Raw genomic sequence first — 18,615 nt, forward strand, 5'->3', positions numbered from 1 at the left:
GCCCTTTGCTCTGATTACCGCTTTGCACACTCTTGGCATTCTCTCGATGATCTTCAAGAGGTCGTCACCTGAAATGCTTTTCCAACAGTCTTGAAGGAGTTCCCAGAGGTGTTTAGCACTTGTTGGCCCCTTTGCCTTCACTCTGCGGTCCAGCTCACCCCAAACCATCTCGATTGGGTTCAGGTCCGGTGACTGTGGAGGCCAGGTCTCCACTTTTTGTTAAGTACATAACTCCACATGTGTTCATTCATAGTTTTGATGCCTTCAGTGAGAATCTACCAATGTAAATGGTCATGAAAATAAAGAAAACACATTGAATGAGAAGGTGTGTCCAAACTTTTGACCTCTACTGTATATATATTTACACACACACACAGAATACATTTTTTCCATTATTGTTTATTTTTATAAATATTTTATAAAAATACTTATGAGCACAGCACAGCAAAATGAACGTAAATTACAAGTAGTTATAGTTTCTGTGTTGGAAGTCTTTTCTGAATGAAGCTGCATGTGACGTAAGAAAATAACACACGTGTTACGTCACCAACCGTTAGTCACCATCCATGCCTGGGCTTGAAAACTCTGGATCTCTCATTTTCTCCACAAAAGGTTGACATGATGGCAGTGTTTTGTTTCACAAATGTACAAATTAATCACATAATAAGAAAGTTGTAATGAAGTACAACTAAAGTGTACGTTGTTTTGAGAAATAAACTAGAAGAACGGTGGAATCAGCACGAGTCCTGCTCACGCAGCATAACATTGAACTAATTTATGGTTACACTGCAGCCAGTATCATGAAATAATTGTGATTTTTGGACAAGACTGTTGAGAGTGGCAGACAGAAGTCATTTCTGAATTCTGAACGTGCGATTCCTGAAAACAACGTTACCTTTGGAACGAAGAAATGTGGCCATGCAGCAGCAGCCTTGACACTTGCAGCATTGTGTCCTTCAAGGTTCCCGGTTAAATGATCCTGTTTGTTAAGGCTGTAAAACTCGAACTGACAGCTCTGGTCACAACGGAACTTCGGAAGAGTCCATTTTAAAACTGCGGGAGCAGACTAGTGCTCAAACGGAGTCCCTCCCAAAGTTGAAAAAAGCCCAGATGTTTAAGACTGAGAGAAAGTTTCAACAATATGGCACAACAATAGCCGAACAAAGTATTCTTTCAAATTCTTCCTATACACATACATAAACCAGCAATATAACGCAGTCTTAGGGATAAATCTCCCAACTGATCAGTAATCAGCAAAGTAATTCCCAATTAATCATAACTGTGGAGACGTATTGAGAAGAAATAAAGCGTGACGATTTTCAGTGTGGTACACACATTTCAGAATTTTCTGTAAAAAATCGTTACATATATAAAATAATATAAAGCACAAATGTGTCCATGCATCAGCTAAATGAGATATTTCAGATATTTTTTTCCAAAATGAAAGATAAATGCATCCCAATCAAGAATGAAGTAAATTAAAATACAAAAAATCTATTTATTTAAATAAATGACATTCAACACGCTTCAACACATTAAACATTCCCGGACGTTCGGTCCTCCCCAATCGGTTGTGCATGAAAATTGTGGCAACGTTAATAAAACCCCAAACACGACGTGACGATTTGGAAAAGTGCAACATGACAAGAGCACATTAGGAAGCGGCAGAAGTAAGAACATTAAAAACCACCCGACAAACGAAACGTGGAAACCTCCGCGTTAAAAGCGCTCCGGTGAATAAAGCGGCGTTTTCCTCCCTCAGCAGGAGCTGCTCTGGGTGTTGCTCTGGGTGTCGGACGTGTAGGCGTTCCCCCTCCGGGAGTACTTGAGCGCGCTGAACGACACCTTCATCCTCTCCACGGAGCGCTGGCTGCGGCACAGCAGGGTGTTCTTCACGTGGTCCCGGAACTCCTTGGAGATGAAGTAGTAGACGCACGGGTCCACGCAGCTGTTCAGGCTGGACAGGCACAGCGAGCTGACGTAGAGGCCGTACTCGGAGCTCGGGGCCTCGGCCAGCAGCAGCGAGTAGTGCACCAGGAGCATGGCGTTGCTGGGCGTGAAGCACAGCAGGAACATGACCAGCACCGTCACGATCAGCACCACGGCCCTGCGCCGCTTCCTGGCGACGGCGGCGTCCGTCGTGGAGTTGCGCAGGGAGCGCAGCATCAGCGAGTACGCCACGACGCAGACGGCGGCGGGGATCACGTAGCCCACCACCCCCATGCTCAGGAAGTAGCCCGCGGCCATGGCCGACTGGCTCGGCCTGGTGATGTCGTGGCAGGTCAGTATGTTGAGGTTCAGCTCTTTGACCGTCTGGTCGTACAAGTAGAGAGGGGTGGTGAGGAGCCACACCGCCAGCCACACCGCGACGGAGACGGCCACGGCCGCCGCGTTGCTGCATTTGTTCGGGGACAGCGGGTGAACGATGGCCCAGTAGCGCTGCACGCTGATGCAGGCGATGAAGATGGTGGAGCAGTACATGTTGCCGTAGAAGAAGCCGACGAGCACTTTGCACAGCGCGTCGCCATAGATCCAGTCGTTGCCGTTGAGGTGGTACGCGATCTTCAGGGGGATCCAGATGACGAACAGCAGGTCGCACAAGGCCAAGTTAGCCATGTATATGGAGGAAGGATGCTTCTTCTTGGTCCGGAAGAGGAACACCCAGATGGCCATGGCGTTGGTGGGAAGGCTGACCGCGAACACGGCGATGTAGACCACGGGGAGGAAGACTGTGGTCAGCTTGCTGTCCAGCACCGCCCTCGAGGTGGCGGTGAGCCACACTCCATCTTGGCTCTCCTTGCCAGTGAAGCCTTTTAAAGTTGCGTTAGACGACAGACCTGACAAAATACAAGATGGCAACTTGTGACAAATATATCGATTTTTTCACAGTTAAAAAAATGATGAAAATGTGCCATTGGTCACGACCTTTAATGTGTTTAATACGCTGTACAAAGTGAGACTCGTTGTCAGGAGATAAAACGGTACCTTGCAGGGCCGATGGCCTCGGGCTGAGCAGCAGGATGAGGAGCTGGAGCCACAGCGCGGCGGACTTCATGCCTTCGGCCGGACAGAGAGCCGCAGCGAGGAGCCCGGCGGCGGACAGGCAGGTGAGGACGTCACGTGACGCGGCGCTCCCCGCTGACGTCACCGCGTTTAATTAACAGCCCGGTCGTCGAAGGACAAAAAGAAGTAGACATGTTTTATCCAGGAACTGTCTTGTAATATGTGAAATCTATCAGGATGTCACGTCATTTATTTAATTTAATTTAATTACTTTATTTATTTAATATACAATCCTCAAAAATAAATACTGTGTTCTTTACATAGTTGAGTATACTGAATGTAAAACCAGACAAAAATTATTGATAGAAATCAAATGTATGAACCCATGGAAGTCTGGATTTGGAGTCACACTCAAAAATAAAGTGGAAAAAGTCACTAGAGGCTGATCCAAGTTTGATGTGCTGTCCTTAAAATGCCTGGACATGCTCCTGATGAGGTGGCGAATCGTCTCCTGAGGGATCTCCTCCCAGACCTGGACTAAAGCATCCGCCAACTCCTGGACAGTCTGTGGTGCAACGTGGCCTTGCTGGATGGAACATGTTCTCAGTTGGATTCAGGTCTGGGGAATTGGCGGGCCAGTCCATAGCATAGGTGCCTTTGTATTGCCTTCATTTTCTTGTGAAGACACACTCCAGATCCTGCATTGTATTGAGTTAGGAGGAACCGCACAAATATATGGTCTCACAAGGGATCTGAGGATGTCTCCTGATGTACTGGCCTGTCTCCTGGTAGCGCCTCCATGCTTTGGATAGCTCACAGTGATGTGCCATCCTGCATGAGCTGCACTACCTGAGCCACTTGTGTGAGTTGTAGACTCATGCTACCACTAGAGTGAAAGCATCGTCAGCATTCAAAAGTGACCAAAACATCAGCCAGAAAGCATAGGAACTGAGAAGTGGTCTGTGGTCACCTCCTGCGGAACCGCGCCTTTATTGGGGATGTCTTGCTAATTGCCTATAATTTCCACCGGTTGTCTGTTCCACTTGCACAACAGTATGGTGGGGCACTGGTTGCCTAGCGCATGAGGAAGCGGACCCATGATCTGAAGGTGCAACGTTGGTGGATGGAGTGAGACATGATGTCCCAGATGTGCTCAATTGGATTCAGGTCTGGGGAACGAGCGGGTCAGGTACCACTGAGGTGCCACTGAGCAAAGTACCGTCCCCACACACTGCTCCCCCACACACTGTACCTGTCATGGCCACCCACTGCTCAATCACTTCATTTTCACTTTCATGTGAAATTGATTGTCAGAGTTGCTTCCTAAGTGTTGCTTCCAAAAACTTGATTTCACAGAATTGTAATTGACTTGGAGTTACATTGCGTTGTTTAAGTGTTCCCTTTATTTTTTTTGAGAAGTGTATTATTCAGTTACTGCCATTTCCATTTAAATAAGTAAGTTTCAAATACATAAAGCAAGTTCTCATGTTTTTAACAAATTAAAAATATATTAACATTGTTCACTTCTACTTCTTACCATCATTCAATGTTTTCTTAAGTTTTTCTTGTAGCTCTTTTTTACTTTTAAAAACACATACTGTATATCACAGAATCACTCTTAACACACAATGGCCTAACTGAATTGAATGATTTGCATGTTAATCTGTTATGCATAACAACTACTGCAACAAATATTCTGCAAAACATTTGTATTTTTATTAAGAATTACATTAATTTGTGTTATCTTAGGGATGCTGAAATCTGTGTTTGAGTAACTAGAACATGATTTGACAACAAGGCTAGTTTTATGATGTAATAGGCCATAAGAATCCTAACTAGGATTCTTCAGGGTGGTAGTAGGCTAGTGGGTAAAACATCCGAAGACACAGGTTCAAATCCCACCCACTACAATTTCACCTGAGCAAAGGTTGCCGGTTCGAATTCAGAGCTGAGCAAAGCACCCCACACACTACTCCCCGGGCGCCTGTCATGGCTGCCCACTGCTCACCAAGGGTGATGGTTAAAAGCAGAGGACACATTTTGTTGTGTCACTGAGTGCTGTGCTTGCTGTGAATCACAATGACAATCACTTCACTTTCACTTTACTAGAATGTACACTTAGCCATTGGTTTAGAAAGAGTGTATAATGTGTGTGGGCTTTAACTCCCTTTCCTTAAACATATAGAACTTCATACTTATATTTATATACATTTATAGACAGGCCCATGGTGAGTAACTATCTCATGTCCACCCAAACTGACCCAGCTTACAACCAAATTTGTCAGAAATTTTATTTAATATTGCTGGCCCACATAACTTCTGCATTTTCGGTGCAATCGGTGAAACAATGGAACCCTTAAACAAATACACTTGTTTGCAGGGATCAGATTACTGTCTGGGAAGTGTACTCCTGTACTGATTGCACAAGTGTGGAAAACTGTAGGACATTATCTTGCTTTATATAGTTTCTTTCTAAACACTCAGCACTTTGCCCTTTTTATGGACGTTTATTGGATTTGCAGCCTCCAGAACAACCAAATGTCACAATTTACCCAACGCACTGGGGCTAAAGTGTAAACGAAACTTTATTAAATACAGCATTGTGTCCCATCCATCAGCACCAAAAATTTACAGCAGTACACAATTTAAGAGCATGGAGTTTTGCAATGTAATTAATCATTTCAATGTTGGGTGTGTGAACAGCCTATTTTTGTGCAATATACTGTGAAACGGAATCTTTTGTCTGTGTCACGTGTTATTGTCTGTCCTGGCCTGACTGCTGAAAACACACCCGCATTAGAAACACTCTCATGCAGGAACTTTTTATAGATTCTACATCTTATAGATTATGATTGAGTATAAAATCCCACCCCTGTGTGTCATCACACAGACCCAAAATATATCCGCACTGTATAATGTGAAAAAATGACAGATTTTTCAAAACCCATTTGTTTTAATTTTCTGTGAAATTGCCATTCAATCTGAGAAGAACCAGAATACTGCCAGAATTAACTTTCATTAAATGTTCAGTAATTCCATATATATATTTTTTGTAATATTTGTATTGTAGAGTACAAGACGGCCCGATTTTGAAATAGTTTAGAATGGAATCCTGGCGCCATCTGGTGTTCAAAATTAGGTGTTGTTGGTGAGGAGTGCAGAACAGCATTTTCCATACTAGAACATGCCCCATTACTATTATGAAGCTCTGTCAAGATGTGTCAAGCACACTGATATAGTACAAAAATGGAACAAAATTCTCCTCTAAAGCTTATCCTCATTAAAAATCACAACGGCTGTTTTCTTCTGGTCATCTCTGAGATTATATTTACTTTTGCAACTGGAGCTTGACTTTTCGACACATCTGGTCACCCTCTTTCATCTAGTCACACTCCCGTCGTTTTACAGGGAGAAGGCCTGCGGAGGTTGTGCAAGAGAAGGAGTGGTCACAGTGAGAAAACTGGGACAGCGCTGCTCTGTGTAAACACACTTCTCTTCCATGCTAGTTTAAAGCGCTGTTCTGATGTCACATTGTAAAAAAAATAAATTGTAAAAATAAAATGAACAAAGCTAATAAAATAACGATTGATTGGTCAACAGTGTTTTCTTTAAATGTCTACACTCCAAATGAGTCAAGTAACATGAATAGGTTGTTCGCTCCAATAAAAATGGAGTTATAAAATGTGCCAATGGACCACAGGCACCTGCGAGCTGTTTAGTGTAGTGTTTTTTTTTTTTATCCTTTTGGGGTTTGTGAGAGTGGAGATCAGACACATCCTGTGTACAGTGTTGTGTGTGCAGTGTGTTGAATCTAATGAGTTGTTTTTGCTCTGATTAACCGGACTGTCTTGCAACAGGATAACAGGAAGTGACAAGTACTTCATGTTGCTCACGTGGCCTAATAAAAACATCTCATGGGGAGACATCTGCTTCCATCCCTGTTCCAAAACGTGAGGCATCCGCTGGGAAAGACTGCCCATGGGATCGAAGTTTTATTTCAAACAAACAAGACATTATTGTAATTTCACACTTACCTTCCCACAATGATTAAATACATTACTCACATTAATCAGGATTATGTACAATTTATTAAATAAATTATTAGCAAGCTTTATGTGCACGCTGCACTATATGTATGGTAAATAGGCTGATGTAGTTCTTATAGACAATTTCCACATCACACTGTAAACAGTACAGGTCTGTCTGAGATGTCTACTTGGTCTCAAGCACAAGACAACTCCCCGAAGATCACATTTTCCTGCCTTTCCACTCCTAAATACTGTCAAGAGAAATTGATAAAAAAAAGCCCAAAGTAATAAATAAAAGATAATAAATCAAATGAAATATTTGTTCTAAATGGAGAGCCGCCCAGACCTGTTACGCAATAAGCGGGAACTTGTCTGACGTAGTGTTTCATTCCAGGGCAAAAGAGCGACAGAGAGCCGGAGAGACAAAGAGCTCACTGATCCACATGGCAGCAAGAGACGGCAGCATTCCCTGAGGAAAAACGATGGGAAAACTATCCTGTTTTTTATTAATAACCTTTCTCCTGTTATACGAAGCAATTCCGGCAAAAGGTAAGTAGCTCAGTTGTATAAAATTGTGTGAGGGAGACCACAACAAGTCTAAATAATGGAGTGTTAAAAAATATTACAAGAGAACATTAGAAATATATTAAACTAATTGAACTTCCTGGTTTTCAACATTTCATTATCTGTAGAAGCACAAAGGCTCAATGTAAAGGTTGTTGAACCCTATTTTATTCACTAAGTCAAAAACTTTCACTTCAATTCAAAACCATGTCTGGGCCCAAACTTCTAGCCTATAGCGTACATGAATACAGGTTTTTTAGATTTACAATAATTACATCAACAAATGTTTCATTCTCTACACCTGAACTTCAAAAATCACAATTGTAAATCGGAAAATCGTATTAAAGTTTAACACTAATGAAGAAAGGTAATCACTATTTGGTTTATTATTTATTACTTTTATGATTTTGTATGATGTTGTGATGATAAATGATTATATGTGATGTTACAGTTAATGTTGTGACAGTAATGGAAAATGTGTATGATAAGTAACAGTAGTATACTTTTATTCTATAAAAGTAACTTAAATCTCAGGTCCTTGTGAGCCGGACTGTGAATAAAAAGCTTCTCCTCATCAGGAGGGAAGAACTCCAAGAGGAACGATGAAAACAGCACCGGCGCTATAAATCCCCGGAGCTTCAGAGGAAGATTTAGTGAAGTGAAGCTGCTTCCAGCACCGACTGGGACAGATGCACAAACAGCCCCATCCTTCACGCTGCCACGTCCAGCGCTGCTGTTGCTTAGCAACAGCACCAGGGAGTACCTGACCGGCTGGTTGAGCACTCGGGCCATTCCGGCTATTTACATATTAGCCATAGCCGTTGGGGTCCCAGCGAACTGCTATGTCCTCCTCAGCCTCAGTGCGAAGTTCAGGGCTCTGTCTGCGGCCATCTTGTACTGCAGCCTGGCAGTGTCAGACATCCTCCTCCTCTTCACTTTAGCGCTCAATGCCCATTACCACCTCAACGGCAACCACTGGGTCTTCGGCGACACCGCTTGCCGAGTGGCAACGGCCTGTTTCTATGGCAACCTCTACTGCTCAGCGTACACCTTAGCATGCATTAGCATGAAGCGCTACGTGGCGGTGGTTCACCCCTTTCTTTACAAGAGTGTTCCCAAGCGCTCCAGGACGGCCTGGACCAGCCTTGCCATATGGGTTGTCTTCGCCATCGCCATGACCCCTGACCTGATGGTGCAACAGAGTTACCACCTGCTCCAGCTGGGCATTGTTACGTGTCACGATGTGTTGCCACTGGACATGGACGTTTATCAGCTGTTGGTGCACTACAAACTGGTCCTCACCTGCCTGGGCTTCCTGCTACCTCTGCTGGTCACAACGGTGTGCTACGCCTGCGTTGTCTGGCAACTCGGCAAGTCGCACCACGACTGGAGCCTCTACATAAAGGCCAGCACCCTGGTCTTCTTCATCTTCATCCTGTGCTTTGGGCCGAGTAACTGCATCCACTTCCTGCACTACGTGAAGCTGTACACAAGCGGTGAGGAGAACTTCTACGCGTACTTTAACGTGGCCGTGTGCTTGTGCTGTCTGCACTGCTGCCTGGACCCGTTCTTTTTCCTGCTCATGTCAAGGACCACCGGCTCTAAAATCTACTTCATGAACCGAAAAGGGAAGATGCTGAGCGTTTCAACGTGAATTTGTTCCTGCTGGCTTGTTTTTTTCGGGCTGTGGTGGCGCTTTTAGAGTTGTTCCAGTGGTTCTACCAATTTTCTGCTGCACAAACATATTTTAAACCTGTTCTAGGATTTAGACCTAGACACAAGTACATCTAGTTTGTAACAGTTTGTAACAGTGGCAGACATAACAATTCAGCAGGACTAATGTACACAGTGCAACGAATGCAGGACTAATGCCGGACTAATAAACAGTGTTGGCCTAAATATGTGAAACAAATAAAAGCCGTATCCTGGGTGTCAGACATATTTTTACTGTCGCGATCTCATCATACACCCATAGAGCTTCATATGGAGCTTCTCTGGTCTCGGCATGTTTTTTCAACCACACGCTGGTTCTGCATCATTTCCTGTTACCGATCAGGTCTGTGTACGCTGTAGTCACTACAGACATGCGCTGTATCATGGTGACATGTAAACAGCTTCAAAAGAGACACACACACAGAGAGCAATAATGGCGCTAACTCAGCCTGACCACACATTTCTAAAAGATGCTGTTTAATCCTTCTGAGAATGATTATCACACCAGGTCCAGGGTCTAGAAATGTGTGCACAAAAAAACTTTAAACTATGTGAAATTATGGGTTAATTCACAGGCATGCAACTGTGCTATGTACTATGTGGTGGGCTGGCACCCTGCCCTGTGCCCAGTGCCCTGGTATTGGCTCTGGCAGCCGTGACCCTGAGCAGGACTTTTCATGTGTATGGAACGTGAGTGAGTGAGTTATTTCAGTCATTTGAACAACCAGACAAAGTTTTTTTTATATTCCCAGTAACATACAAAAATTTTTTTCACAAATGAACGAGATCATACAAATATCTCGTAGAGAATGAAGCTCTTTATTAAGCACTCTTTAATCCCATTGGAATCTATCTCTATACAACTGAAACAGCACTTTCAATCTTCCTTCATCAAAATAACACAGCATTTTTTGGCAGATGATTTACACACATCTCTACAATTTTTTTTTCCACACTGTCATCTCACCACAAAGTGCATGCCAGTTCCACAATGACCCAGAACTCAATTTAGTAAGACGAGACACCTACTCACAAAGTCCAACAAGACTGATACATTCATCTCCACCTCAAATCAGTAACATTTCTCCTTCAGAGAGGAACAGAGAACAGACACCAGACTTAACACACATGCATCTTTTACAATTATGTTGTGAAGTGTTGATTGTGGCCATTTCAAAAGATGACAAAGCCAGTCATTGATAAAGACAATTGATGAAAAACCAAGAACGCACAAACATACATACACACATTAAAAATAATAAGTCGTTATTATCTACAGTGAACTGGTGTCCTGTCCTATGCCCTAAGCTGCCATGATGACCACACACGCTTGTTCAGGACATACAGTTGTGTAGCAACTTAAAAAATGAGAGTAAATTAAAACAGATCTATTTGTACCAGTATAACCAAAGCAGAATCACCAGTCACTAACATGTTGCTCACAAGTGGAAAAGCTGTGAAATGTCTCCTCGCTTTCTGTGCCGTTACATGGCGACACTTTGCATTTGTTGATTTGGTTGGCCAATGGCAGCAATTTGTAGATGGTCTACTGTGTCACTGGAATACAGACATTTATATATGTGTGACATTAGTTCCAAACATGCCATTGAGCAAATCGACTGTTTACTGCACGATGTACTGCAATGAGCAAGTTCAACAGCAGAAAGCATTTTTAAAAACAATTTTGTCAGCATTTGTCAAGCATTCGGTTAACTTCAGAAAAGAGGCGAAGTGTAATTATTTTAGTGTAAGTATTTTTAAAACATCTAGCAATTTCTTTGCTAGATTCAACGTAGATGATTATAAGAGAATGTTCAGGCTTTTTAGTTTTTATGCCTTTTCACTGGCCAATGGCTGTGAAATTCATAATAGTGATCAAATTACTTTACTTTTTCTTTAACACTTGATTGCAATGAGTTGGGAATTGCTTCAGACATCACTAGCACAGAGGCCCGAGAATGCAATAAACCAACAAATAAATACATACTCACATAAATATATAAATAAACGCATTACACAAAGTCAAATAAATAGTGTAATTTAAGTAATTATGATGACAGACATCAAGCGATCAAAAGGACCCACACACACATTCAAAGCGGCTGGTCAGAGCCATTCAAAACGAACGTTTTCACACTCGGCACACAGATCACAGAACTACAGCAAGCTGGGAGCGGCTTGACAGGGAGAGAGGCACCACTTCAGAAGAAAGGCCATTCAGTATTCAGAGGAGGGTTTGCGCTGAGACAGAAGCAGCATGGCGCAGAGACACTGTTGCTTAGCAGCTCTGAGGATTTTTGGTGATACGGTCAGCAGAGGCAGCGCACGGTCCAATGCAACGGAAAGCGAAGCCCTTAATGAGGAGCTTATATCAACATGGGACAAAGACGAGAACAGCAACTCTTTCATTAAGCATCTTTGTAAAGCCGAAAATGTGGCAAACTGCACCTTTTAAACTGTATTTTTAGATGTAATGGCTGATGTATTAATGATTATGTTCTCTATGGCCTTTTATTCTCACAATAGAAAAGGGTGCAAAAGCTTGAACGTCTTGGTTTAAAAATCTACACAGAAACATGGAAACAGATCAGATAAACTATTAAAGCTGCCTGCAGTCAGGTTTATAAAAGTGTACACCATTGCAGCAACAAAATAATGACGTATTACAGTAAGCAAATAAATACATAAATAATTCTAGATGAACACTGAGGGAGAGACGTCAACTCAACATGTTGCACAGTAGGTCTACGCCTTTTTCCCACCGGCAGTGCGCCCTGTGAGTGCGCCCTGCGATTTGCCACGGGGAGCTGAGGTCGGACAGAGGATGGTCACATAAGGACATTGGAGCGGGTGTCTGGTAGCCTCAGACCCACCAGACCTCCACTCACCAGCACCCCCGAGGCCAGCAGGATGGGAATGGCTTTAGTGATGCCCACCAAAGAGCCAAAGATCAGGTTGCCCAGCACGGCTGCTAGCTTGCACATGGCATTGCAGAAGCCAAAGCCAGTACCCCTGGAGAAGAATGAAACAGACTGAGTAGGAGACAACAGAAAGTGTGTTAAACAAAATGCTACTTCAGCAAAGTTTTGCTTCTGCTGAATATCAATGGTCATCACACCAGGGCTGATATCAAACACCCGGTTTAGTATTGAGTGTAGTAGATACCTCCTGTCTGTTGGGTAAAGCTCCACCGTGACAACATCCAGGGAGTTCCAGGCTGATATACTGAGGCCATTATAGAGGCACAGCATGCCAATCATCATAGACTCACTGGTGCCAAACCACAAGAAGAAGCAGCTGATCCCTGACAGGACCATGGAGCCTCCTACAGAGCACATGACATCATCACATCACAACCACGAACCAAGGACCCCTAAACAAATTCTCTGGTAAAAACTAACAATAAAAAAATTGATTTTGCTGTTAAGTTTAAGAGTATCTTAATATTTTAATAATACAATATTAAGAGGTTCTTTAGCATTGGTAAACGTACCTAACATACTCAGGCGCCCAATTTTATCCATAAGGAGAGCGGAGACTATGTTGCCTGGTAACACGGCCAACGTTCCGAGGAAGTTGACAAAGTAGACCCAGTACGCACTGTAGTCGTCATCAAACGTCACCTGGCATCCAGTCTTGTTGTGGGTGAACGTGCTGTTGATGACTGACGAGCCAATCATTTTTGAGTCATCAATATCTGTGTAAAGGCAAAGGTCTGGATCAAGGTGGAGCTAATTATTTTTGTACACAATTCAACTCCCTGAACTGTCTGCTGCAGGGCAGATGTGATATGTATGGAGAGGGAAAATTTAGGAAAAAAGGTGTCTGAGCAGGAGTCATTCTAATCCTAAAGCCACCTCCTTCGTGAACCCCCACCTCCGTCTTACAGCACCCACAAACCTGTACCATCTGACGCGTTAGCCCTAAATTCTTTCCCCATTTATCCTGTCTAGTGCCAACCTACCTCCACACAACCCACAAATGCACTTAACTACAGTTTCTCAGCGACCATAGTAAGTGTATAGTTTTTGTACATTGTATCCTATTTTTTTAATTTGATGATAATTCTGGCTGTGTTAGAGCTTGTGGCATGAATTTTTGTCGGACATTTTTGAAATCCAGTGATTATATGTCATCCATACCCTGGATATGCATTTTGAATCCTTTCGTACAACCAGTTCTGGTTGTATTCACTTAAGGCCTGTTTTCCAACTCCAATGAGTGTTGTCTGATCCTTTAATCCTGGGAAACTATACGCCTGTAACCTGCACTGACTATTTGGCATGAGATCAGCAACCTATGACAATACATGCCTTTGATAAATGCAAAGCATTATTTTAAATGACCAAACTGCGCACAAACATTTGTACCGAGTGTATCATGCTTGACGTTCACGCAACATGCCGCACACAGGTTTTGTCTACCTAGGACACAAAAGAAAACATTAAGAGCCATGCACCTTTAACACTTCCTGGTTTTCAACCAGCAAATCAATATGTCACATGTGCAAAACTCATTAAAGATTTATTTTGTGTTTTATATGTTTATTAGGGTGCATTTGACCTTACACATTTAAACAAGCCCCATGATTAGTGTGTAGTGCTGTGCTCAACTGTAGCCTGAAAGTCTGCCCCTCTTTCTTCTGCCTGTAATGTATCATGATCGTGCATCATGGTTGTTCGCCAGTTATTGATTGGATCAGTCCGGCTGAAGCTTTTGATGTTGCTCTTACTGGATGCTGTTAAACCATCTTACTTAAACCACTGAGTGCAGAACAAAGAGAAGATCTTTGATGTTGGAATAATCAGAGTGGGCAGGCAGTGGTGGGAGCAGATATGGAGAAAATAGCAGAGATCCTCTGATCCCTGTACCATTGTTTTGGCCTATATCTGGTAAACTGTATTGGACAAAAAAGACAAATAGACTTGTACCACAATTTTTTTTTTGCCTATGCAAATATTTCTCTCATTTGCAAAACATACTGAGATGACAACAGACAACTGATTTGTAGGTTGTAGGATCAGTGTGACTCAGTGAAAGTGGGCGTGAGGGTGAGGAGGAAATCATGCAGAAAAACACACAGTGTTCCAACCGTGAAGTTCATTTTCACCAGCTCACCTGTGTTGTAGAAAAAGGCCTCAATAAAAGTGCAGTTTTTAAAGAAGGTGCCAACAGATGTGACATCTTCAAAATAACAGCTTTGGAAAGTGGAATCAATGAAGGTGACAGACTTGAACTTCATGCTGATGAACCTGACCAAGAAAAATACATCTGAATTATAAATGAACGTTACACAAAGTGTTGCCTCCTAGACCTATATACATCCGTCTATACTCGTAAATCTAAAATTATCTACATTCACATAAGTAGATCACAGTCATTCAATCATAATCTCTCCCTCCCTCAGAATAAATAATTTCTATTCATTTTGAACAGTGTTACCACTCCTAAATGTACCAGGATAAAAGAAGCCATAGTAGATGAAGTGGGCACGATTTTACACAAATAAACCTAGAATAAAAAATACTCATTAAATTGTAAAAAGGCGTAAGATGTGTTGCAGAATTCTTCCTATCCCCTTGGTTGAAAAAACTATAAGGCAAATGGAAATAAACATTTGCTATGATTAAAATAGATGTTTATGTTAAGAGTTATTCTTTATCTTACTCATCCAAGGACTTGAACCAATTGCTTTATACAAATGTATCATTATGACAGAGTAGTTTGTAATCTGTTCTATATTATCATAGATATAATCTGTTAATATGTTTTCAGAAAAACAACATATTGGTTTGTGAGTAATATGAAGGTACAAAACATTTAATCAGAAAAAGCACCGGACAGAAGGAAAGAGAAAGATATAGCAGAAAGAAACCAGTACTTGTTTGAAAAGATAACCACAGAGGATGGGAGGAGATGTGGTTTAATTTCCTGTAGCAGATAAAGTCCGGATGCCTGCTGTTTGTGGGAGTAGAGGTTTGTGGGAGTAGAGGTGCGCTCAGTTCTCCCTGAGAGGGATGCGCTGACTCAACTGCACCAGTAGAGGGCTCTGCTTACACTGCAGCACAACAGAGTTCAAACCTCAGCTCCACCATGTCTTATATCCAGGCATTGTTGAGAGGCGCTTGCAGTCTGCACTGTGTCTGCAGTCTGCGCTGTGGCTGAGACTGCACTTTTTTTTAAACCTTTCCCCATAGGAAAGCCAACTTTCAAATGAGGAGGTGAGTATTTGTAGTCCTTGTTACATTGCAATTTGCACTGCATTTATAGGTGTCTCCTATAAGGCTATGCTCATATTACCTGGCTGAAGGAGCAACGAATGAGAGTTATGTCTAGTTATGTCACAAAAAACATTCATATCCACACATGGTAACATGATAGATACAAACCTGGTAATACACAACAAAACAGAGAAAATGTACATTCCACTACATTTTGCCTCCTACCTGTCATTGATGAAGGCTCCATTGGTGTGAATTTGGTTCTCTAACGTGAAGTTGAAGGTGAAGTCTTCAATGCGCTCATTAGTGTGGATCTTCACACGGGATGCATACTCATCTGCCTGTAGGTGCTTAATGACATCAGGAAACCAGATGGACAGACCATAGTACCTTCACAAAGGGACAGAGAGGTGAAAATTATGAAAAATGCAAACAGAATTCTATCTAGAGTTAAAAAAAAAGAGTAGCATTCAAAACCATATAGACAAAAAACAACTGCTCCACAAGACCTTGTCCTTCAGGTTAGGTTTTAAGATGGCCTGTGCGTGTTTGTTCCTGTGAGTGCATGTGTCCTTTACACAGGAGGCTGACAGCAGGTCTTAATTAATTTCTTTTCTCAGGGTGGTGGGTTGATTGAATGGTAATGAGCGTCCGGGCTAATTCTTATTCAAAACAGTCTTTGAAACACAGCCTCAGGGTAGGACTGACTGTGTGTGTGTATTGGTGCGTATTTATGTGTGTATTACAGTGGGGCAAAAAAGCCACAACCTAAAATTTTTTTAAGGTGTTCAACTTAAAAAGATTAGAGAGGTCGCTAATTTTCATCATAGGTAAACTTTAACTGTGAGAGACAAAATGCAAAAAAACAACAACCAGGAAATCACATTGTATGATTTTTAAAGAATTTATTTGTATATGGTCCAAAAAAAAAGCATTTCTAGAAGTTCTTCTAACCTTCACTTGTTGGCGCCTGTTTGAACATGTTATCTGTATAAAAGACACCTGTCCACACCTTCACATAGTCAGACTCCAACCTCCACCATGGCAGAGAGTTGTCAAGAGCAGAGAGTTGTCAAGAAGTAGGGATGAGCCAATATACAACAGGCAAGCAGCTTTGTGAGAATATAATCGACTATATCATAAAAACGTTGCTTGGTGATTTTCTGATAGCATAAATTTTGTGTTAAAAATTGTCTGCCTGATTTGAATACAGTGCTACTCTGGGTAGGAGTTTCGTGCTGTGCGCCAAATTTTGACATTTCTAAGTGGGACGTCTTGCACAATCCTTGATTTTGCCCCACTGTATATATATTTCATTTAAGAAGTGCAACACTCCAAACAATACTCTGACTATCCTGTTGTTGTTTTAAGTGTTTAATTCTGTGCAGCTGTATGTATTTGTGTGTAAGTGTGTGTGTTCTTAGCTGAAATGCGTGTTTATATGAGAGGGTGCATGTTGAGCAAAAAATTCTTCAGGTCTACAGCAGTGGGCATGACAGCGTGTTGGACGTGGAAGAAAGCTTTCTCACACAACAGCAGGTCCATCCAGCCTCCTGACAGGCAAAGTATAAAGTAATAACAGAGGGAATAGGCCCTATGGCAGAGCTCCTCCTCTGGGCCCATCCAAGCCCAAGGCTTCCAGTGACGACAGTAATTACAAACAGACAACACTTCATTACAGGAGCAAAAAAAACACAAAAACGCTCCCATCAGAGCTGAATCAGCTGAATTGAGCACCAGTCTGCTGAGGTGAGGGTTTCTCCATATTCAATCATGGCTGCCGTTTTTAAATATATGTTTCAAAAAACTGTTGGTAAATGTCTCCATTGAATTCATGATGAATGGAGCTATGCTGTTACATAAACACTGAAGAGTTCTATGGAGCACAATAATAAAGACAAGGCATTTGCTGAAGAGCATGACATGTCAGAAGAGAGCATCTCTATATGTGTGAAGGACACATATCTTACCCGAAGGACAGAGAGAACCACACAATCGCCAACTTAATAGTGTTGTCTTTCACAGGATAATGGAAACATCTCAGGAAAGTCAGCCAGATCTACAAGGGAATTAAAAAAATGCTCTCAAGTGATGTAAACCCATTTTATATAGCACCCATAAATATCAGTTGCTTTCTTTGCATACTACTTAAAGGCAAATACAGTATTACTATGGGAATTGGGGCTGCACCCACCCCACGGAGCTCCATCCTTATTCTGAAGAGAACTTTGGCCGCAGGGTTGGCCGACTCAGACTGCATCTCCACCAGCTCATCCAACTGCTTGGGAATCTTGATGCGGTTCACCTTTAGGGGGTGCCAGAGAAATTGAGAGCCATCCACCTGGACTGATCACTGCCCAGTGCATCCATATGCATGCTTTGTCTTCCAGTTGTATGATTTCAAATTTAGAATAGGAGATGATGGTGTACACATAAATGTGTGTGTGTTGAAAGACTCACTGTGAAGACTTTCTCAGGCTGGCCGCGGGCTCGCATGTTTGTGTCGTGGATGTGTTTGAGCACCATCCAGGCCTCGTCGTGTTTACCCGCCTAGACAGAGAGAGGGAAGACTGCTTAAGCATCTACCAAAGAGCTCACATGCTAAAAAAAATCACATCCATAAATGTGCGTTTGTGTATGCGGTTTGCTTGATCCCACCTCTAGGAAGAAGCGTGGACTCTCTGGCATGACTGTGAGGGCTACAACCGCACAGACACATGGCAGGGCGCAGACGACCACAAACACTCTCCAGCTGTGGAACTGGTACGCAGAGCCCATGCTGAAACTCCAGCCTGCAGATAGAGCAGCAGCCAATCAGGGACCAGGACTCCTGGGAAGCTTAGACAATTCTACTGTCAAAGACATTAGACAAAGGTTAATATAAGTTCAATACATCAGCATAGATTTGGAAACCAAATCGATCTCTTGGATTGGCTTGCCTATTTATATTGCCAGCACCACCAGGATCTGCACAGTCCTCTAATTACAAAAATGTGCAGAAGGTAACTCGAGCTACAACATTGGCCCAGACCAAATATTCACAGGAATTCAAGTTCATATGATCAACATTTGATCAATATTTGAAA

The 18,615-nt window shown here is 42.4% G+C and overlaps 3 protein-coding genes across 4 annotated transcripts in view; 1 reads left to right on the forward strand and 2 right to left on the reverse strand.

Moving 5' to 3' along the window:
• Positions 1 to 407: 407 nt before the first annotated feature.
• LOC114786627 (proteinase-activated receptor 2-like) lies at positions 408 to 3,870 on the reverse strand. The gene is made up of 2 exons (XM_028973884.1): positions 2,986 to 3,870; positions 408 to 2,837 (listed from the first exon to the last, which is right to left on the reverse strand). Exons 1-2 carry the CDS (start codon positions 3,053 to 3,055, stop codon positions 1,759 to 1,761), a joined length of 1,149 nt encoding a protein of 382 aa, XP_028829717.1. The 5' UTR covers positions 3,056 to 3,870; the 3' UTR covers positions 408 to 1,758.
• A 3,555-nt stretch (positions 3,871 to 7,425) lies between these two features.
• On the forward strand, positions 7,426 to 9,525 carry LOC114786628 (proteinase-activated receptor 3). The gene is made up of 2 exons (XM_028973885.1): positions 7,426 to 7,580; positions 8,174 to 9,525. Exons 1-2 carry the CDS (start codon positions 7,514 to 7,516, stop codon positions 9,247 to 9,249), a joined length of 1,143 nt encoding a protein of 380 aa, XP_028829718.1. The 5' UTR covers positions 7,426 to 7,513; the 3' UTR covers positions 9,250 to 9,525.
• A 583-nt stretch (positions 9,526 to 10,108) lies between these two features.
• LOC114786740 (synaptic vesicle glycoprotein 2C) overlaps positions 10,109 to 18,615 on the reverse strand; it is a 30,123-nt gene continuing 21,616 nt past the window's right edge. Inside the window, exons 4-12 of one of the 2 annotated variants that reach the window (XM_028974139.1) lie at positions 18,188 to 18,321; positions 17,990 to 18,079; positions 17,724 to 17,834; positions 17,500 to 17,588; positions 15,755 to 15,919; positions 14,427 to 14,560; positions 12,802 to 13,005; positions 12,474 to 12,633; positions 10,109 to 12,320 (exon numbers count right to left, since the gene is read on the reverse strand). In XM_028974139.1, the coding sequence (XP_028829972.1) occupies positions 12,137 to 12,320; positions 12,474 to 12,633; positions 12,802 to 13,005; positions 14,427 to 14,560; positions 15,755 to 15,919; positions 17,500 to 17,588; positions 17,724 to 17,834; positions 17,990 to 18,079; positions 18,188 to 18,321 (1,271 nt within the window). In that variant the 3' untranslated portion in view covers positions 10,109 to 12,136. The remainder of the gene's footprint in view (positions 12,321 to 12,473; positions 12,634 to 12,801; positions 13,006 to 14,426; positions 14,561 to 15,754; positions 15,920 to 17,499; positions 17,589 to 17,723; positions 17,835 to 17,989; positions 18,080 to 18,187; positions 18,322 to 18,615) is intronic. The other variant, XM_028974138.1, reaches the window with a different exon arrangement.

Source organism: Denticeps clupeoides, chromosome 3 (genome assembly GCF_900700375.1).
Source record: "Denticeps clupeoides chromosome 3, fDenClu1.1, whole genome shotgun sequence".
NCBI lineage: Eukaryota > Metazoa > Chordata > Actinopteri > Clupeiformes > Denticipitidae > Denticeps > Denticeps clupeoides.